This window comes from Ambystoma mexicanum, chromosome 11, assembly GCF_040938575.1.
Source record: "Ambystoma mexicanum isolate Mex_15411 chromosome 11, UKY_AmexF1_1, whole genome shotgun sequence".
Taxonomy (NCBI): Eukaryota; Metazoa; Chordata; class Amphibia; order Caudata; family Ambystomatidae; genus Ambystoma; species Ambystoma mexicanum.
This window is the reverse complement of record NC_090934.1, coordinates 233,169,827-233,192,622: the sequence shown is the minus strand read 5'-3', so window position 1 is coordinate 233,192,622 and position 22,796 is coordinate 233,169,827. Positions and strand designations below refer to the sequence as shown.

Genomic DNA, 22,796 nt, shown 5'->3' with positions numbered 1-22,796 from the left:
CACACATCAGCCCCCCTTCCTACGGATGCGAGCCAACAAGATGTTATGTGGAGGCGGGTTCGGCTGTGCACACTTTTCTTTGGCAGAGGCGCGAGGGAAGCTTTTCCTGAAACTGGCTGTGTTAAAGGGTGTTGACTGTATGCATGGATTGTGTGTATATGTAATTTGTGTATGACGTACGAGTGGCTGGATGCATGTGTAAATGAGCGAGTGTACAGTGAAAGTTAAGTTTAAATGAGTGGGTGAAGGTTGTGTGTTTGCTTGTGTAATGCTTGGCCGAGGAGCGGAATGTGGTGGGGTAGAACAGAAGGGGTGGAGCCAAGTTTGTCCCACCCAGTTTCTGAAGTGACCCCTGCCATCTCCAGTTAGATTTCTCCCCCGATCCCCCCCCCCCAACCCCACTGAATTGTAGGTTTCATTGCACCCCTGGTGCTCAGACTACGGTACGAATGAGATTTTTGGCTGGGTGTGCCTAGATTGTGCACGAAAGGTTGGGCAGGCTGTCTGCATGCATAGTATTTGCAGCGCTCTCAGCTTCCATTAGAAGCACCAGGGGGGGGTGGAGGAACTGCATTTCTCCGCCACAGCCCACACTGACAGTCCTCATTCTCCTCGATCTCGCCTCTGCTTTTGATACAGTAAGCCACAACATACTGATCTCCAGTCTCTGCAACACCCTGGGCATCACAGATCAGGCCCTGGCGTGGCTTGCGTCCAGTTTCTCTGACCACCCCTACCAGGTGGCACTAGGGTCCTTTCTCTCTGCAATCACCTTCTCTACTTGTGGTGTCCCCCTAGGGATCTAATATACCCCCCCCTGGTTTTTCAATGTCTACATGGCCCCTTTCGCCCACATCATCTCTGCTTTCACCTCCAACGTTCAGTGCTATGCGGATGACACACAACTCTCTCTCCGGCTACCCTCGGCCTCTTCTTCCTCCACACTCATTCCGACTTGTCCGCAATTCAGTCCTGGTGTGCTGCCAATCACCTCTGCCTTAATGCCAGCAAGGCAGAGCGTCCTCATTGGAACCCCTGCTCCCACAGTCCCACTCTCTGGCCAGACTTCTTGGTCCTGCGCCCTTACCCACCAGTGAGGCAAAATACCAAGGGGGAAATTCAGTCCTGGTGTGCTGCCAATCACCTCTGCCTTAATGCCAGCAAGGCAGAGCGTCCTCATTGGAACCCCCTGCTCCCACAGTCCCACTCTCTGGCCAGACTTCTTGGTCCTGTGCCCCTACCCACCAGTGAGACAAAAAAACAAGGGGGTGGGGAGGTTGGACTCTACTCTCCCCTTCTCACATCTCAGACCTGTCCAAAAAGTGCCACTAACAGCTGCACCTCCTCTGAGGTATTCTGCCTTTTTTCACCTTCCCCCAGAGGCTCACTGCCTCCAGACACGACTATTGCAACTGTCTCTTCCTCTGCCTACTTCGCTCTCTTTGACCTCTTATTAAGCTTATCAAGAACAGGACCGCAAGACTCAACATTGTTCTCAAGCCCATGGACCTCAACTCTCCGCCTCTGAAATACCTCCACTGGCTGGCTCCCGGTGGCTGCAAGGATCAAGTTCAAGACTCTCTACATAGTCCACAAAGCCCTCTGGGGCCAGGGCCCTCACCATCTACAATGCTCTCTTCCCAAATACTCTCCTTTTAGAGCCCTTCGCTGGGCCGCCTCCAACTCTGAGGGTGAGCCGTTTCTCAAACAGATTCAGGGGTAGATCCTTATCCTTTGCAGGTGCCTCCCTCTGGAACAGCCTCGCTACCTCTCTGCGTCTCGAGTCGGACCGCCTCAAGTTCCGGAAAATCAACATTTCTCTTCCCTGCTAACCCCCCCTCCACCCCCCACCCTCTTTCTGCCGGTTTTCCCTCTCCCTCCTTCTCATCCCGCCCTGCTCAGTTAGCTGACTGGTCAGCTGGTGTACCTCCAGAACCTCACAGGTCCCAGGCTCCCCTGCCAGTCCTGCACTCGCCTCCGGGCCTCTGCACTATGCCTTGCGCTACTGCAACATACACCACGATAGGGGCAACCATCCTGCACTTAACCCTGACCCTTGCTTGGTCTGGGTGCGCGTTTCCCCCTCCTGTTCTGCACACTTACTCAAACTTGAATGTTTGATGCCCAGCAAGTCTGCACCCCTAACCCCCCCCTCCCCGTTTTGGTTGTGATTGAAATACTCAGGCATAGGCGCATTGGATAACCAACCACCAAGCAATCTGAATTGTTCGCCAGACCAGTATTGTAGTTCATGATCTTTAGGTTCCCCTCCCCTCTTACCCCTTTAGATTATTCAGAATCTTCTAGGCCTAAGAATGACAACTGTATTCCTTGTTCCCTTCCCACCTTTAAGCACTTTGAAGAACTTCTCTTGTGTATAAGCGCTATACAAATAATTCTGGTGAAGCACCTGCTGTTTTGCTGTAAATGAACTAATGAAAAGACGGCGGCAATCGCTTGTCCCGGAGGATGAAAATGATTCATACCCATTGTACCTCAAACCAGGCCACTTTTCACAATCCTTGACATTCGCCCACTTCATTACCAAACGTCCTATATGTAGTCCCCTCTTGATGGGCACACTCAGCCTTTAGGCTAGCACTGACCAATAGTATGCCCAGGTAATTAGGCCACAGACCTTCTAGATTCCCCCCCCCCCGACCCCCTGTACATTATTAAACCCCACATGCATCCACGACAACTGTACCACCCTCCCCCAATTCTGCTTCGAACCAGTCCAATAATTACTAGCAGTGGCGTCGCTAGGGGGAGGTCTGGGGGGGCGCGCCCCCCTTGTGAAACCTTGTGCATCCCCCTACCTAAGGCAAGCAGTGACCATGTTCTCCTCCTACTTTTGTCTGTGCCCCCCTACTTTTGTCTTTGGCCCCTTCTGTGCCCCTCCTAAATTTGATTCCTGGCGAAGCCACTGATTCCTAGCGCTGTACAACATACACCACCTTCTTTCTGCATTACAGAACTATGGTCCACAAACCTCCCACTCGTTGCATTGCTCACTGGTGTACTTTTTTTTAAAGGAACTATGCCAAATTTCTCCATCTTAGCTTTTTATCAACCATTACTCTTAATTCCGATTAATTTAGTTACCTCGAAAGGAAAGGTAGAAAAGTCGGCTCTACCACTTGTGAAGGTCAGGCTTGCTCCAGGTCCGATACGAGTGCTTACTTGTGAGCTACACTGCCCATATAGCCACTCTTTGAAGCGGAGCACAGTCGCATTAAGATGGGCTTCTAAATCTGTAAAACGGTATCATACAAGGATTGGCATTATGTCGCCAGCACACAAGAAGCCCCACACATACAAAAACTAAAATCCCACAAAACACAATAGACAGCCTAGATCTTGATTCCGACTTAAGAAACCGGACCACAAATCCGAGTTGATAAGGAGAAAAACGCCAGGGCTGCGGGTAAACGCTAGATCAGTTTCCAAAGTGTGTTCCAACCACCTGTACAATAAATGTCAACACTAAACTTGGTGAAGGACTAGTTTGTGACAATCACTGCACTCTTTGTAGGCTTAAAGAAATAATCTAAAACAATGATCCACAACATGACGCCTAAATAGGAAATGGAACCTTAACAGTTACAGTCACCAGAACGAAGGCCGCCCAAATGTGTACTGGAAAAACCAGCGCCACTTATTTTGAAGCAAAAACGAAATGGCGCTCCTGCAAGACACATTTTGCAGGGGCACAGCCTCGTCTTATTCTGGCCCAATCCCTCCCCTGGGCACACAAGTAATGCATGCACAGCTTCAGCAATAACATTGCTAGAAGTATGTACATCAGCACAGCACCCGCTGAAGCCATCTTGTTTATATAGAGCCATGCCGCATTTCATTAGAGGGGGACTACCCAATGTTAAAAAGGCAGTAAATTAATCCACCAAGAAGGTATGAAGGATTAACTAGACCCCGCCGGGATGCAAAGCTGGACCCTGCATGCTAAACAGATGTTTGAAGCCCGAGTTGCAGGCTTACTTACAGTCATGCAACCTCACACCTTTCACCAAGGCAACCAATGCAGGAGATCACACTGGGCATGCGCCCCGTCTCCATGCTTCTTACATCTTTCTCAACTACACTGGCTGCAGAAAATCCCTGGACCTCAACCAGCTTGAGCAATAATGGGTGCACACCAGCAGTGCTACAAAGCCACGCCATGCAAAGAACTTCATTTTCATTTGTGTAGTAGGTAACATCAGACAATGCCCATGGACAGGAAACTGGTTGGAAGTGTGTCAAGGCAGCCAAACAATAACAGCCCATTGCGACTACAACTGCCATCTTCATCCAAGGGGCAACCACCAAATGTAGAATGGGAAAAAAACAGGTAAAGATACATTTGAGCCTGCAGAGGTAAGATGTGGAAGCTTCACAAAATGTAATTTTCAAACACCTATTGAAACACAACACAGGCTATGCCATTTAGTCGCATCTGTCCCAGAGAAAACAAATATATAAACTCCGATTACCACCACTTAGGACAAATTAAAATAAAGATGCACAATGAGCTGTGCTAATCGGTCTTTCCTAGCACTGCTTTGTATTTAAATAAAATACAAAATACATACACACAAACACACACACACACACACACACACACACACACACACGTCGGCCATAGGTTAGAGCAAATAAAGCAATCCCAGCATTAATAGCACAGTTTCTATAGCGAAGGAGTCCTTATACCCAGTTAAGCCACATTCACTGGTGTGCACACTTGCTTTTTGTTCGGCAAAGAGGTGAGGGGAGGGGAGCCTTTCTTACTGGCGGCGTTAAGCTGTCCTTTTACAGAAAAATGTATTTTCAAACAAGCAATAACTAGACTTCTAACCGAACGCACAAAAGGGAGGCCTCCAATTAAATGGACCGAGGGCCAGCATATACACAAAGCATGAACAGTTTCTAGATAGATGCCATACACATTTAACACGGCGCCCCTTCTCCGAAAAGACACCCACGTCATAAGCCAGTTGGCAGGCGCGACGGCCTGGAGGTTGGTACTTAATCCCTCTCCCCGCCCCATATGTAGTAAAACGCCATGCAATTCTTGAAGAGCACTGGCTCTTGTAAACGCTCACACTATACACATTATCCAACTGTGCATACATCTCCTCGGGCTCCAGTCAGGAATGCGGTGGCCAAGTACAGAGAACTTCCTGTGGCATTCCCTCCCATTCCTCTCCAGGAAAGACGGGCGCACATCGGGCAAGCTGGATTTCCTTCCAAGGACAGGGCACGCCCCCCCCAAACTCGGGCTTTCTTGAAGTGCTGGCTGCGCGCACCTTCCGCTACCCGACCTTTGGCTCACCCAGCTGCATAGCCCTGACTGGCAAGATAAGGGCCCGAGCTGCTGACACGGCGTCCTGGCCAGCCACTGCGACATCTGGCAGCAGGGCAAGCAGCTGACTTTGCACATCATGCTGAAGTGTGGGCCCAGGATTGGCACAAGGCCGAACAGCCGACGAACCGTCGGCCAATGATGTGCCAGCCCGTGAACTGGGAGCGGGCCAGCTCCGTGCAGGTTACTTTGGTTCAGATCCAAACCCTGGTATCTGGTATCCAGCAGTTCGTGCTAGTGGGCACGACTTTCAACAAGCCCTCTCACAATGGTGAAGAAATACCAGGCCTTTCAGCACTTCCTTCCTGAGCGAGCTCATTGCATATGGTTATGGTACCCACGGAAAGCACTCAAAATCCATGTACATTCGAACAGCGCGCCATCTACACCCCAAATTAGAGAAAAATCAAGTACCCCTAAACATTTCCTATCGCATTCGATAACGCTCCATTTTAGATAGATTCTCCGAGCGTTATTCCCCACGCTTCTGAGGTCAGGAATACGCTTGTCTACTTGTATTGGTAGTTATCTTATCAACTAGAGGGCAAGGGGGCGGGGGGGAGGGGGGAGGCTTTGCTGACACTACAGCCAAACTCGTCGCACACATCCCGAGTAAACTTCATTAAAGCGGGCCGGGGTGCTGGTTCTCCCCACCCGGAACGATTGCAAGGTGGAGGGGGATGTGAGACGTTAGCAAATAAAACGAAAAATCGGTTTGATCCCTTACCCCAAGGGACTACTTTTGCCAACCACAAAAGCACGTCGCGAGTTCAATCAAGGCTCTAAAACTGCAGGATGCAGGGATGTCGCGGCATGCACTCAACCCACTGAGCCTGCCTGACCAAATAGGGATAAGGTGGAGTGCTAAAAGGCAGCGGAAGCATTTGCGAAATAACTATGCATAATTACGCTGTAGTGTGCCCGGGGGCAGAGTGAACAGCGTCGCTGGGACAGTACATTGTTCAGGCACGTGTAACTGCCTACGTCTCAGGAGGCGGCGGCCCGGCCAGCTCACCGCCTGCCCGGCCGGCTCACCGCCTGCGTTCCCGCGTCAACACCCCACCCGCCCCAGTCAATCCAATCTTGGAACCACAGCTGTGACTCAGAGGCAATCGTGCCCAAATCATGAGCGGCCAGCGCCAAAAGAGTAACCATGCCCCACCACCACAACTGCAGAGGTCAAGGTGGGCATCTGACGCAACCGAAACACCACACGATGTAGACTAGATAATGCGTTACAATTGGTGCTACGGTCACCATTTGCAGGAGAAACAGTGCAAGAAGTCACTATCCCAGAGTACATGCTTACTGTTAAGTGCCGGTACACGGTCTTACAAATAAAAGTGCTGGTGGTACTGTGGACTGGCTAGTACCTGCCCATTTAAAGCACTGCCTGGCACTGGTCTACACTACTTGAGCAGAGGCACCCGAAAGGGTATTTCTACAAGCTTTAATTAAAGTCTTCTTTAGAAGAACACAGAGGGCCTCGAGTTGGGCAGCATACTGGTTGTAATACCGGGGAACTGTAATTGTGTTTACGCCAACCAACCCGGCACCATTAGAGCTGGAGCCTGGGTTGGGCATGAATGGTAAATGGGAATTTTCGCCACAAATACTGCGTGCCAATACAGCCGGAAGAAATTGCAATGAAAACTGGGCACTAAATTACCTCCAGAAAAAAGCTGGAGGTAAAACAGCCCATTTAGAGGCCAGCTCGCTATAGGGCCCTTCCCCGTAATACTGTTACCGCGGCATTTAAGGGCTATCGCCCAACTCGTGATGAGGCCCAAAGTAATTGATTTGAAAGGGGTCCTGCACTTCCAACCTCTTCTTCAGCAGAGAGGAAACGAGGCTTATATTTAAAAAAAACACAATCATTACTAATCAGGAATAGGCACTAACAGAGAAGGAATGCCAGGAGGGTGTTATTGAATCGCCTTTTTCAGAAGTCTCATTCATCTCGGCCGGAAGTGTAAGATCACTAAATTACGATTACGGCAATTATCCAGCTTTCCTGCTTTGTAGCAAACAATACACTTAAATCAAACACTACATATACAGACTGAAATGTTCATAAAAGATCATCAAGTACAATAGAATATGGACATATTTAACCGTAAGCGTTTTAAAGGCAACACATCGAAAGAAGTAGTTCTATGCGTTTGAATGATCATCGAGTAGGGATTTGAAGGCAGTTTACCACCCGCAACGGAACCTCTTGTGGGTGGGTAGGAGGAACAGTTCCTGATTATAAAGTGTGGTCAGGTGTTGCGGACTCCCATTACCTACCCTGTACAAACCTGCGAGTGAAACGAAAGCACCGAACCGTTCATATGTTCATCTAAAACTTACAAGGGAAGGATCGAAAAGCAGCTGCTGAAATCTCCAAGTAAACATATGCCTACCTGCCTCGCCAGCTTGCTCGAACATCCGCACATCTAAACGCCGGCTTTCCCTGCTCCGAGTGCCCAAGGGGTGCTCTTATCTGCCAGCTCCAGACCCTACAGCCAAGTCTCTCATTGCTAGCCCAGCCTTGTGCCTTGCATCAGAAACCGGTTTCTGATGCAAGACCGCCTTCGGATTTCGCTCTGCAATAGAAACAGACCGGAGCCAGACCGGACACCGGGCACGCCGAGCATGTAGTTAAGCAATGTTATGACTCCTAACATACGAGGCTTGATAGCAGCTGCTCGCCCCACCACGACCGAAGCAGAGGCGAGCTATGCACCACCCCCACCCCCCTCATGCGACAAGACCGGCGCTCTAACCAGGCACACTAGACTTAATGACTACTCTAGTAATGTTATGTTATGCGTACAGGCGAACCAACAATCCATTAAGGGGCTCACAAACTGGGCAAATAGTTTAGCCACCAAGCCACCCTCCACAGATTGGGTCTTGTGGACCTATACACAAGACTGCTGCTGTTAATAGCGCCAGAATTGCCTTCATGGTATGCCGGTAATAAATGCTATGATGCAAGGGCTTCCGTCAGGCGCGCAACCGGGCTTCATAAGCACCCGCCCACCCCACCCCCCCCAGAAATGTGAGCCGAGGGGTGGGGGCTTTCGCACAGCATTCGTGCAGAAAATATATGCAAAAACGCAGCAAAACTAAAGCCGCTGGTTTCGGGAAAGTCTTCCCTCCCCGCCTAACAAAAATCAAATCCATACATCCGCCTCCTCCCCGTGGATGCGAACGAACAAATAACTAACTGTTTTGCTGTTCGCATCCCAGAGGAAGGGGCTGGTGTGCCACTTACTTTGAGTTAGGCAGAGAGGCGAGGGAAGCCTTTTCTGAAACTAGCAGCGTTAAAGGGCGTTTTATGTTAGCTCATTATGCGTGTGTGCAAGGACTGTGGGAATGTATGTGTGAATGTGTGGGGGTTGGGTGTGCATGTAAATGTGCGACTGTATGTGAATGGAGTGTTTAAATGAGTGCGTGAATGAGTAATTACGTGTGCGCTTGAGTAATGCTGGGGGTGCCATCTTTTGAAACTTGGGCCCCACACCAGACAAGCCTTAGGGTATAACAGGCGGGCCGAGCCTCCAAGTTAGCCCCTCCCATCACCAGTTAGCCTCCCCCAAAATGACCAATAACCCCTACAGATGGTAATCATGCAGAACCAAGAACAAAACAACCACCACACCTGCTTGAACATATCTCCAGCACTGCAGACACCCAATCAATGCAGCAGAGAGGTTACCAGGGCTGAGAGACTCCAGCACAAAACAGAAGCAGCAAAGGCTGGCTGCGAAACATCACCCGCTAAAAGACCATGGATTAAATAGGAGCACTTCCCCTGGACTTGCCTGAGGGAATCCAACAAATGCACTCCACGAGCACATTTCCCCACAAAATCCCCGAACTGCTACGTTTTCCATGCGGCAAGCACGCACCCAGAATGAGCAGGTCCAAGTGTACCCTTCCACATAAACGCCCAGGAAGGCAGCTAGTGTCCAAACCCCTCCCCCTCCCCACCACCCACTCCCAACTTGGCCAGACAAACCGATTCCACATAGGCCCCGATAGGAACAAGTCAGTGTCCACCAGGTGGACAATAAGATAGTCACCATGTCAAAACACACATGGTTAATTTATTATAAACTGCTGCCATACTATCTGGATCCAGGCATTTATCTGGTTTTAAACTGCTTGTTCATTTTATTTTTCAAACGTATTTCCATGTGTACCCGAATTATTAATATCCAGAAACTGGTATGCCAAGGTTTGGGGTGCACAATTATGGGGAGCTGGGAGTCATTTCGCTCCTGCTTGTAGCCTAGAAGAGCCTGGTTAGCTTGACACCAACAGCTACTTTTAGCTCCCCAGGCCAACTGGTGCTGGATACCCAGGTCCCGCTTTTAGAGCAAGTTTATCCAATCTTCATTTCATGCCTAGGGTGCATTTTACGTGTGGATATTGGTAATTTCAATAATGCATCCAGTGGTCAGCAGGCTCATGCGGGTACAAACCCACAAAACCAGTTTGTAAACCACAGAACTATGCCTGAGCCTATTTAGCAGATCTTACTTTCATGGCAGAAGCCATTTACTAGCACTCGTTAAAAAAAAAAATTAAAAAAAAATTTAAAAAAGGAATATTTCTCAGAGCAGATTGAGGCATAGCAATTTAAAAGTGGGTCGATAAGCAGGGGGGTGTTCCAAGAAAGATTTCAGAAGCAATGTCAGTGTTCAAATAGGACTTTAAAAAGGCAAAGGGGGCTTGGAAGTTTAAGTCTAGTTCTTCAGGGCATACCAGCAATTCTATACAGATGTCTCCTCTTTGGGGGGCTCAGTGTTGGGCTAGGCTTCCAAGAGCTTTGCTGGAAATGGGCAGGGCCAGAGATGGTAGTCATGCGGTCCCCATGGAGAGTGGTCATTCGAGACAGTTGAGTCAGCATTTCCTTCCATTGAGTCTAGGCAAAAGTCTTGAGGAGCAGATCACTGGTTCAAAGAATGGAGTGCCAAAAGCAGCACCAAGTCCTGTAGCAGCTTGATGAGTTTTACATGGTAAAACCGGGTTCCAGCTAATTGACTTTCGGATCAGTGTGAGGCCCAATTCACAGTCAGCAAGGGGAGTTTAGTTCCACCCCTCCAGTTCAGGAAGTAGTCTGGCACGGCACCCTCAGGGGGTTCAGGGGGGAGGGGTGGCTCCTTCACCACCAGCGAGCAAGATCCTTGTTCCAAAGTACAGCCAGTCGAGAGACCATGGCCCAACAGCTGTGTCAAAAAACATGGGGGCGGGGGGGTGGGGGCTCTGGGAGTCTCTCTGCCAGACATGAGTCCTGGTTGTGAGAGCCTTACCCAGATTCTTTAGCTCACCATCTTTCACAGAGGAGAAACATCCCAAACATCAGTCTTTGTCCTGCCCAGGGGCAGTCCAGCACTGACATGCTAGGCAATTCTACTCTTAACAAGAGTACCAACAGCAAACCCAAACACATGTTTCGGTCTGGTTGGACCTCATCAATAGGGTGGAGCTGTGCCTCCAAGAATGGTGAGCAAGCGGTCCACGCCTGGATTCCCCCAGTAAATTAAGTTGAGACCCAAAGTTACTTAAATATGATAGTGAACTAAGGAATCTGGGTAAGGATCTCGTAACCAGGACTAATGTCTGGCACAGGGACTCCCAGGACCCCCCCCCCCTGTTAATTTCCAACAGCCGTGTCACCACCACCACCGTTCCTTGGTTACCATGGGGCACAGATTGTGTGCCATGAAAGCTTCTGCTTTCATCTCTGTGGCAGAGCACTTTGAAATAGACTATACCCTACATTTCAGAGTCCAAAGATTAATCAACCTCGTGTCCCTGGTCCAATCCAGGATGTAATGTGTTTGCCTCAGGTAGCATAGCCATGGCTGCAGGAGTGAGGGACAGGAAGTCGCAGAGAGCCTTTGCAGAAACCAACATGTGGAACCCAGCTCAGCCTACCTCCACCCATCCTCTTCTACTCCAATGAGCAGCACCCAGATGCGAGTTTGGCTATGTAATATCAGGAGCACTAGTTACCAAGGGACATACCAGGTCATGGTCCCGTGCACTTAGGGGGAGGGGGGGGCATACTTCATGTACATTTTATTTTGATCAGAGGTACATAATATTAAAAAGGCACCCCTGGTCTTTTGGAGCTTGTTTTCCAGAGCTGTCATCAATGCACATGTGACATTTGAATCTGCCTCGTTAACACTGCAACTCAGGTTAAGGGGTGGGGGTGGGGACAAAAAACACACACACCTGAGACTTTGCCACCATCCAACATAGCAACTCTTCACATTATGCCAATGGACTTATTGGGTGCTCATTTAGAACATATCTTTTATGGAGTAGCTGCCAGGAAGGAGTCGATGTCTAATCCGCTTTTGCATTACTTGGATGACTATTTTTGGGCCTGCCTGCGTCGAAGAAACGGGGGTGCATTTGAGAATTTTGTACAAGCAGTGGAACTTCTAGCTGTACCATTTGTATTTGAGAAACTGCAAGGGCCAATAACAAAGTTCACATTTTTAGCCATTTAGCTGGAATCTAAAGCCAGAGTGTATGGAGGTTGCTGTGTGAGAAAGGGCAGGTTTTCAAGGCATCAATAAGGTAATATATGGACTGCACCAACTGCAGATGTTGCTAGGTTACTAGAGCCCTAGGATAATCTAGATGGGCAGACCATGTTTAAGATCAAGGGTAATGGACACTGGGAGAAAGAGGATTCGCCTGCCAGGTGTCAAGAACGATTGAAGTATATGGACTGATTTCCAATTTTAATAGTTCTCTGGTCTAAGCGAAAGCAGCAGGGTCCAACGGGGAACTCTGGCTGTGTTGGCTGGCAGTATTAGTTTAAGTTGGGAATAAAATGGTGCATGTGTAAATGGCAGGAGGAATGGGTCTTCTCAGGGTTTGAAAAGCACAATCTTGAGCCCTTCCTCAGTGATAGCAGTAACCATATGGAATAGAGAATCAAGGAACTGGAGTGTGGTGTTTCAGTCCGACACTAGTCGGTTATACAAAACCATAAAAAATGCGGGCATAATGCAAAATAGCGAATACCTTGTTGAAAGAGTTGGTGCTGTTTAGTCTGAGGGCCAAGGTGAATTTTAAAGCAAAGCAAGTGCCAGGTGTGGACAATAACTGCCTGGTCTCATTCATAGATGGAGGATTTTCAGCAACACTGGAGTCTTGGTGCCCAACACTCCCACATTTAATAGTGCCATCACTTGAAGAAAGCATTAGATGCTCCCAGAGGTTGGAGAGGTAGCAGACAGATTGCGATAAATACACAAAAGGACTATGGGTGGGTAGGTAGCCTGTATCAAAACCCTAACATTTCCACACAAAATGGTGTAAAGGTAGTAGTTAGTCAAATATTTCATACAACCCAAGTTGTCCTTCAACCGCGCTAACTGTTCCCTGCTGTAGTTGCGCGTCCCTAGGTGCCAGTGTTGTGCCGCCTATCTAGGGTGAGGAGACAGAAAGAAACTTGCCCTACTACTATTGAGGTTAACAGCAAAGTAAAGAGAAAGAACAACTAAAACTGTGTTCGAGTGATGGAGATCGAGCAGAGATAAGATTACTTCAACTGTCCTGCTTCTGGAACTCAAATAGAATTAAAAGTACAGCCCAGAATTCAGAGAGCGGTGTACAAATTCTCGTTTACATTAGGAGATTTCCAACTAGGTATCCTCAAACACGAATGGCTGACTGTCAGTGGTGTGTTAGTGCAACCACTTTCTTTCTTCGGGGCCTGCAATGCCAGGAATTGGAACCAAAAAGAACTGCTAAAATGGAGGACGGAGTCTGAACCTGTAGGGGGGGGGGGGGGCGGAGGGGTGTTACAGGAATGGTATACATTACTCTCCCATGTCTGCTAATAAATATCGCGCCATGCCCAAAGAAAACAGACTCATAATTGAGGGTCCTTACCCAAACGTGCACTCCCTCAGCCCATTTAGGGGTATTGCCTCTTCTCAAATGGACTCCTAAGTAATACTAACGGTTCCATGTAATAATTTCCCCTCAAAAATATCACCATAAAAAAAGCCAAAAAATTGCTGTTTTTTTTGCAGGGACATTACATGGACCAAGCGGGGGACATCCCTGCAACCCCCAAACCCTCCCCTCAAGGAGAGTGGGGGGGGGGGGGGACACCCCTGCTCCCTCCGAGTGAGATTATATATATATTCTATGGATATTACCCAATACCATCCAAACGTTTGGCAGAGGGAAGTACATGTTTTCATTTCACTAATAATGCAAAATAAATCATTGTTTTTGTGGTCTGAGGGCTCAGCAGGGGAGTGCTCGCAAAGAGGGTCGCTCCCGCGTATCCTGCTAGACGTCCCTAGTCTTACCTCTTAATCGTTGGGTGCATCTCACAAACGTGCTGTTAGGTAAAAGTTTAGCCCATCGTCACCAGAGGCACTTTCATGTTATTTCCATGATACAACACTCTGCACTGCAAAGTCACTAGTACCCACAACAAACCGCACCTCCATCCTGGAGGGTGTTTTTTTTTAATCTGCCCGATTATATGGAAAGCACGAATCGCAACCAGAATACAAATCCTGGTTACATCCTGGAAATCTCCCAGTATTAGGTGTAATCACGGGCGGTTTCCCGGACATTCTGTAAAACTTCAAGAAGATGGGCCTCATGAAGGTTCTGGTGGTAACCGTGCCGGTGATACTGGCGGGTTTGCCGCCAGACCTGTAAATATTTACCAGCGCCTGACTTCCCAGTAACACCAGGGGATTACAACCCTGGTATACCGTAAAGTCTGGTGCCGGAAAATCATAAATCCCCAGTTTAATGGCACTGTATGGGAATGGGGGCCACAGAAGCACCAGCACTGTTAATGGTGCCGGGGCTTCTGCGAAAAAACTGCGGCCAAGTGCCGCCCCAGTCGGCAGCCTGACCTGTTGGACGGGAGGACACCAGCCCGGCAGAGCTGTAGTGTGCATGACCAGAAATCGTGCTGTTAAGTTTACCGGCACCATCATTTCCAGACCGGCACACTTATGTCACCTGATTTATTTATTTATTTTAAAATCAAAACAAGTTTGTGAAGCCGGGACTGGCGCTTCATCCTTTGAAAAATGGTAGGAATGAAGTCCAGTTATATTCATGAGCTGTCTCAGCATGTTCTGTAAGTGTGCAGTCATTGCTAGTCTTGAACCCCCCCACCCTCCCAACATGGTTCCCATGAAGAAGCCTACAGGCAACATAGTCGGTTATAGGGAAGGCACGGTCCCCAACGAGGAACACAATTCCTGGTGGAGTTCAGGTGAATCCCCTGTATTGGATGTAATTACGTGCGTTTTCCAGAGCATTCAGTATAATTTCAAAAGACGTTGGATACAAATTCTTGGCAAAATTGATTTTGTGTTTGTTTTTAGTGTGTAAAGGGGATTGGTGCTTTGTCACTTGAAGGATGGTAATATAGTCCAATTGTGTTCATGAGCTCTCTACGTGTACCACTAGTACTGTGCAAGTGTCAACATATTGCCATTGGGTGTATTGTCATTGCTGATCTATTGCCCATTCTCAATGGTTGTCATGATTACCATAAGGTAGCCTGCAGGTTACATGCTAGGACCGACGTTCAATCATCCACATGTGTGTGTTCTTAAGACCATGCAGATATTCAAACAGTGGCATGCAAAATACAGAGCTGCCGGTGCCTTGGATTTGGGTATTCAATGTGTGGTTCTATGGGCCAGACCCCAAAAAAGGGATTGGGTCCTACAAAAGGTCCATAATATTCATGATCTCTACTTCCAAAGAAAATGTAATGATGGAGGATGTAGTGCTCTGGGTGGTGGTATGACTCAAGGCCCTACAAGGTTGCCAATGTCTGTCAACTGGTATGCTCATTCAGACCAATAATGTCTGTATGCAGGCGAAAGATTCACAATTGTTCTCTTTTAAAGAAGGACGTATGCACGTCTCATGTACGAGGTACAACAACTCTTACCCGGAGGTCCATGTGAAATCAGACGCACCATGACCCTGAAGAAAGGGTTCATCAAGGGGTGCTGTGAGTATTTTGGTCCTGATGCATAATCAGTGTTCCCCCATTCGTGTCTTCACAGGCTGTGTGGTCATCCCGACATAGCTCAGGGTGCATGGGCATGTGATGATATAGATGACATTACTGCCATTGCAATTTGCGAAAAATGTTTGTTTCCACGGGTAGCAGCAGCCTATATCAATGGACGTACTGAACACACTACATTGGCCACAGCGGGCATGTCCTACTGGGCCAGATTGGTTCCATGCGGTATCCGGTGCTTTGTCCGTTATTTCTTTATACGTATGGATACGTGAATCCCGTCGTTTCCCTCCGCGCTTCATAGAGAATCTTGGTGGTCCAAAGTTGGATGAGCCCACATTCAAGGTGGGCAATTTTCTTCCCGATTTGGATCGCCTGGGGGAGGAGGGAAGCTAAATACTGCTGTGATGGTGTCTGGTTGGTCAAGTCTTCTCCCATGTTCACAAGTAATATTTCTAGGGATATTTCTTGCCCATACATGTTGGATATCCACGGCGCCTCAGTTTGAATGCTAAGTTTATTGACTGTTGGTCATAGTCCCATAGGGCAGTGCAGCTCCGTTCCTTTTGCATCGGAGGAATTGTCCAAACGGAAGGTTCCTTACTATTATTCCAAAGCCATCTGTTGGTTTATGGAAGACTGTACTCTCCCACCGCTCATTGCCAAGTCCAAAATGTTAACCCTCGAGACACTACCAGTATCTATAAACTTGAACTCATTCCTTGTATTGAGCCACGTCATAAACTCAGCAAGCTTGCTCTTGGTGTCAAAGATGGAGGATGTCAATGCATCATACCCACATTTGGACCTTGCTGGTGATGGATTGTTAATGTCATAAATGGTAGTGCATTTCAAAGCCAGCTACACATAGCTAGCACCCATCGCTGTGCCAGATATTTGCTCAAAGTCTTTTTCAGAGAAGTAATTCTGAGTCAAAAAGATTTCTTCCAACTGCATTATAAAAAGGTAACAGATCTCATTGACAAAATACAAAGAGAAAGGCAACCACCCAATCACCATGAGTGTCGCTGCCTGTGGGATTCTGGTATATAGAGAGTCTATATCCAGAGTAACCAGTAGTTGGTGGGTGGGATCAAACAAGAGGTCTTTGGTCAGGCACAGGACAGCCATGGTGTCCTTCAGGTAGGATTTCATCTTGATCACCTTTGGTTTTAAGAAGTTATCCACAACCTGCGATAAGGGCTCTAGAATTGAACCTATTCCAGAGACAACGGGCCTAGCCGTCGATGGAACGAGGCCCTTATGCATCTTGGGTAATGCATAGAATGCAGGATATTGGGGGTGTCTGGAAGTAAAAATCCCTGCTCTTGGTTGATAATAAACCCCTTCAGTAATGCCTCATCCATGATGGATGTGATAATTTGTCTAATCCTTCTTGGATCACAGCCCAATTTTTCTATAGCTTTTTTCCCAACAAATTCTTGACCATGTTGAACTATTCTGCCAAATTCATTATCACTGTTGCTCTCCCTTTGTCCACTGGTTTGATAATATGGTAAATTATTTCATCACTGCAGCAACCGCTCTGTATTTGCACGGTTTGAATATTCACAAGATCTAGTAGGACCACCCCTGTCTTGTTAATCAGCATTGTTCTCATTTTCCCTCCCCTTTGGCCTGTGGGTGCTTTGAAAATACAATTCGTTGATGTATAAGCGCCTTACAAATGCACAATAAAAAAATAAAAAAACAACAGTAGTCTTGGAAATGGGTCAGATTAAGAGAATCTATGTTAGACCCACAGTTCAGTTAGTTCCAGGGGTGGGGGGTGGAACGCAAAAGAATGTTAACAGAAATATTTAAATATGCTGCGGAGGGGCATTTAAACAGATAACCACTCACCAGCATGATTTAACAAGGACAGTGTTACCAGATGTTAAGGTCAGCTAATCTTGAGACTTTCCATTAGCATACAGCCCAAACACCCGAGGCGTTCATAGCAATGGGGAGGTAAACAAAGTTAAAAGTAGAAGGCCATAGTGCGTATCAAGGGAATTTTGCCAGCTCGTTTTTTATGGAGAGAAAAAAAAAATACACAATCCGGAGCTTAGTTATCTGAGACACCACTTTTGTCACTTGAAATGCATTCTCCCAGGTTGGAGACGTTACATTAAGCAGCAATGAAAACTGACAGAAGCAGAGTCGATGATGGTATTTTAAGGATGCTCAAGATGGCAGGAAAAGCTACTGCCATGACCTGAAGTGTGTGTGGGAGGTGTCAGAGAACAACACCAGCCTCACCACGATGGGTGCCACCAGCTCCATCTGGCACAGACGTCTGCTTCTTTAAGAGAAATGGAGTGACCTAGTCAGTGCAGCAGGAGCACAGTATGTGATGCCCAGGGATGGGAGCGCTGCACTAAAACCACGGAGTCAAAGTGAGATCTGCTCAATATCCATTGCAAGTGACTGCAGAGCATTCATCAGAAACATACACTGCACGTAATACTGCACCCCATAGCACACTGCTGAGTCCACGAAAAAATGTGGTCCGGCTGTCCTAATCATGCATGTACTGCTTGTAAAGAACAGCACAACCCTAAACTGTAAACAGTTACCTTATGGGTTGATCCACTTGTCAATCTGCTACTTTCCTCTTTAAGCGCGGCCCTCAGTAGCTTTACAGCAGCATCCCCTAGACAGAAATAAATAAACAGTGCAGCTGCTGCAGTCCTTGCTTCGCCACTCTTAAGCTTTGAATGTCATATACTGTACTATTGAGGGCCATGGTACACTTTAAAAAGTAATGAACATTTCTGTTTTCCCATGCAGCACTTAAACTGCAATTTGTGTTGCATGCCTTGCTCCCAGGAGGTGCTGGCAACACAAACGAGGTGAAGGCTGTAAGGTTTAGAAGTAATCTGAACCTCTAGCATTGCTGAGCAACCCTCCAGAGCTCAATTACTTGCCCGCGAAGCCATTACAAAATCGGAAAGACCATATGCAAATATGGACTAGTACCACCCCAAAAAGCTGAAATCCTGCCATCCTCTTGTGTTGTGCTATAGCCACCCTGAGTGGGACGGGTATGCCCATGCGTTGTTCCCGTGCCTGCTGGGCCTAGAAACCCAAGCTACTCCTCACTGATGAGGCCCAACAGGGCAGAAACATGTCTGGGGATGCTTGTGGTCTTGTGCAGAAGGGAAGTGACCTGGCAGTTCAGGCTGGACTGCCCCCTTTAGGGTAGGACCAAGACAGATGTGCCTATTGTCTTTCTGATTCTGTAAGGCTTCGGAGACGGAAGAACGATGGTCTGGAGGGTTGCCCAGAGCAATACCATGGGTTAAAATTAACTCTAAACCGTCCAGCCATCAATCACATCTTGTGTTTCACAAATATAAACAAACATTCACATACATACGATAGTACATTGATAAAAACACTACAATTATAAGTAGTAGATTTTGTATTGATTGGAAGGTCGTTTTGTTTCCAAGATAGCCATTGTGAAGCTGGTGTCAAAGTCAATAAAAGAAATAACCGTATTCCGGTTGGCTTAGATGATGCCAACAAGCACTACCATACCCGAAAAACGTAGAAATATCAGAAGCTGAAACTCCACATCGTGCTAGACTAGTTTGAAGGCAGAGACGAAAAAACAAATAAAGCAATAACTGAAAGGGAGCCAGGGGGGGCAGGAGTCTACACTGCGAACGAAACAGAAAATAAGTACTAAGAACCAGAAAAAGTTAACGTTCAAAACGCTTTAACCTCAAGTGCACTGCGACGCTCGAAATTGGATTCGACACATTGAATCGTAAGCGCAAAACTAAATTCGAAGGGTATTTAAGGGAGGGTTACCCACAAGACTAGCCTGGACTCTGGAGTATTTCGTAGCGGAGACGTGTGAGTTAACTTCAAAGCGAAGTTAATAAAACACACGAAAGCTGGAGTGGATGAATCAATTTGCGACGTCCGTGATATTCACATTTTCGGACATAAAACATAATGCACGAAAAAGCAGCAACATTTCAAATCACCGGTGGTCCTGTCGCTCGCAATAAAAACGAGTTTTACCAGTGTTCAGAGAGATCACTCACTGGAGTGACGCGGGGAAGCGACACGTTCGAGCCCCAGCGACTCCTGGGGGGTGGGTAAGAAAAAGATTTATATAAAAAAAAAAAAGTGTACTTCGCTAAACAGGTGCAGAGTGCAAGTAAACCACGTCAGGTCCAGACAAACAGCCCAGAGGGAACGGAAAAACACTTCTTCGCAAATGCCCCGCCCCCGATTCGCACTTGAAATCCCAGACAGACCAGTGAGAGCGCAGGTCTGCATCCCCCATCGCTCTGCCAAGAGGATCGGGGGGGGGGGGGGGGGGGAGGTTTCTGCCCAGGCAAGTCCTGCCCAGGCAAGTCCCAGAGACCGGCGAAGAATGGGGAATCCCAGGCGGTGGATCGTGCCAATGTCCCTGCAGAACACTACTCTGATGCGAGCACAAAGAGCTCTGCCCAGCGCAGAAAGGGGATTGCTGGGTAAAGTGCGGGGATGCTCAATCCATTGCCAAGGGCAAACACTGCTACTCGAATTGAAGAGGCGTATGCTGCTCCCCACTATCATCTGGGTAAACTATGATGTTATACGCCACACCGGCAAAAAAAAAAAAAACCGTCTAGCGATAAACTGAGACCCAGTGGGTAAATCGAGTTGCATGCAACGAAATCATTTTGTTGAAGGGCGTTTTTCTTTATGAAGCCACACTAGCTGCACTTGAAGACGTACCCTCTTTATATACGCAAAAGATGCACCAGCACAACATTGCAGCATTACCTAAAAAAACTGCGCTTAAATTGGAAAGCACGCCCTAGGCAAAGTGCAGAGGTTCTGGTGGGGGGGTCCTTACTCTACGCCCGATAGGAACTTGGTGGCGGTGTGTTCTAACTCAGGTTCTGGCACAGAATGAAAGGGGGACACCTGGGCCCTGCACAAGCAATGGGGCGAATCAATTATACCGAACGCGTTCAGATAGAGCACACGGACTACATTAGACACCGTGTAAATGAGTCAGTTGGGGTTCGGACTTGGGCCCTGGACTATGGGGGGCCCGGCGGTGTAAATGTAGGCTGTGCTACTAGGCCCTACTCCCCCGGCCTCAGATAGTGACACTTCAGCCCTACCCGAAACATACCTGCTCCTTGTCCCGGTAGTATTCGTCGTCCTCCCCGGGATCCCTGCACAGCAGTCCGGGAGCGCAGCCACACTCCGGAGCCTGGCGAGGCAGCAGGAGGCCTACGCGACGAGGAAGCAACTCCATGTCTAAGTCTCCGATCTTCACTGGAGTCCCCGGCTCAAGCAGTAACAGCTGCTTATCCATCCGAGAAGAATTGTGACGTATTCCGATATTCCGCCAATCACAGATACAAGGGCTAACAGTTTCAACCAATCAGGATCGCCGACAACAGGAACTCAGCGTGCATTCCACCCCCTCACTCTCACACGCCGAAGAGACCCTACCTGTCAATCAACATTCACCCCAGCATCATGGGATATGTAGTTTAACATCCAACAATTCCTGTTCTAGTACTGCCAGCCGAGGAAAAATAGGGCAGGCTCGAAGATGTCCGCCCAGTCGTTCCCATTGGGAAGAGAGGCAGGCCTGTTTTTTTATTTTATGTATTACGTGCCAAAACATGCCTCAGAAAATTAACATTTCCTAGTTTCTTTAAACGTCGTTGGTTTTTAAAGTAATATAGTTACCATAACACTTTTTCAAGTTGAATGTCAAATGTGTGCAGCTAAGGTTGTGGTCTGTAATTTCTGCTCACGCAGTGATAGTGTGTCTCGTATGCACAATGGAGGTACACAAGTCTTCTTTTGCATACAGTCCAACTTTCTGACGCACCTAGGAGGGCGATTTCATCAGAGAAATCGGGAGACATACATTTCCCCATAGCAGTGCATTGGTGCTACAATTACATTTCCCCATAGCAGTGCATTGGTGCTGTTCTGTAATATTGCTGCAATTATTTTAGGCGGGTGTTACATCTGTCCTGCGTCCCGCTACGCGGTGACGCATGGCGCTCTAATAAAAGCCCACCCCCGAGTACGGGAGGCAGTTCCGGGCCAACCTGAGTACTGTGTGCTGCGTGGTTTCTCCGCTCCCGCTGGAGCTGCGACACAGATGCCGCGTGGCCTTGTGCTTTCACTAATCCGGTCTCCCCGCGCACAGAGCCGCGGAAGCCGGATCTAACAATGGCGACGAGGTGAACTACTCGAGACACACGCGCTCGGCGCTCGACAGGCTGCTGATGGCCCACGGCCATCGAATCTTAATTTCTGGACACCCGGTGGGGGGCGATACACACGTGAACCCCCACACCCCCAAAAAAAAAACGACACCAGGGGGAAACAACCCCCACCTGCATCAACCTGACCCATCCTACAAAGGGCGGACCACCAAAACGTGGAGGCGCCAGGACTCTCCATCTGCCTCCCATGAGCCAGAAACACCAGGAAAACGTCGGGGAAGGCCCAATGCTGATCCACAGCTACTAATTCAGCATGTGTGCACGTGGTGAGTGCCGGATCTGGCAACTGCTGCCCATCTGGACAGTCAAGGGATCGCCCAGGGACCTGCACCAGGGTGAGGCAAGTGAACCCCAGCACGGCTACCGGAACATCCACCCTCAGACCCGGCACACCGTCGAGATTGGCAGCAAACCTATCGATGTCATCACCACAGGCTCGCCCGCAAGGGAGCTCCCCGGGTATGATCCAGCCTTTCGACCCATTCACTGACCCATCATCAGTTGGCCCCAGGTGGCAGCTATGGATCCAGAAATTCGAAATGGCGATGGAATGCAAGGACATAACGACTGCCAGGAAAATGAGGTCGCACCTGCTGCTAAACGTGGGGGACGAGGTACTACGTATATTTAACTCTTTAACCATTGATGATGGCCAGGACGCATACCAACAAGCAAAAGATGCCCTGACGGCGCACTTCCTTCCACAATTAAACCCGGACTATGAGACCTTCATATTCTGCACCACCATTCAGGCAGAAGAAGAAACGTTGGACACCTACCACACACGGCTGAGGAAGTTAGCTATGTCTTGTGTATTTACCAATGTCGAAAAAGAAATCCGGAGGCAACTCATCAATGGCATCCATTTGGAAAAACTGAGACGGATGGTACTTGGTGAGAAAGGCATCTCCCTTACACAGATTCTCGAGTTGGGTCGACAAAGAGAACTGGCACATACCAGGGCTGCCAACATGGGGGCAACGCTACAAAAACTACAGCCTGCCCTCACTACAGCCATGGTGTCCCATGTCACCAATAGACAATTCACGAGGGACGAGGCTGGTGGCAGCTACGCACAAAACAGTAGGCAGCCACGCGTCCCTCAGAGTGTGGATGGTGTGGT

At 48.3% G+C, this 22,796-nt stretch overlaps 1 protein-coding gene across 4 annotated transcripts in view; it reads right to left on the bottom strand.

The window, feature by feature from the left end:
- SESN2 (sestrin 2) overlaps nucleotides 1–20,761 on the bottom strand; it is a 128,982-nt gene extending 108,221 nt beyond the window's left edge. The window contains exon 1 of one of the 4 annotated variants that reach the window (XM_069622934.1): nucleotides 20,554–20,761. In XM_069622934.1, coding sequence (XP_069479035.1) covers nucleotides 20,554–20,739 — 186 coding nt within the window. In that variant the 5' untranslated portion in view covers nucleotides 20,740–20,761. Of the gene's footprint in view, nucleotides 1–5,130; nucleotides 5,336–7,767; nucleotides 7,923–20,553 lie in introns of those variants that run through there. The other 3 variants (XM_069622933.1, XM_069622936.1, XM_069622935.1) reach the window with 3 other exon arrangements.
- Between the last annotated feature and the right edge of the window lie 2,035 nt (nucleotides 20,762–22,796).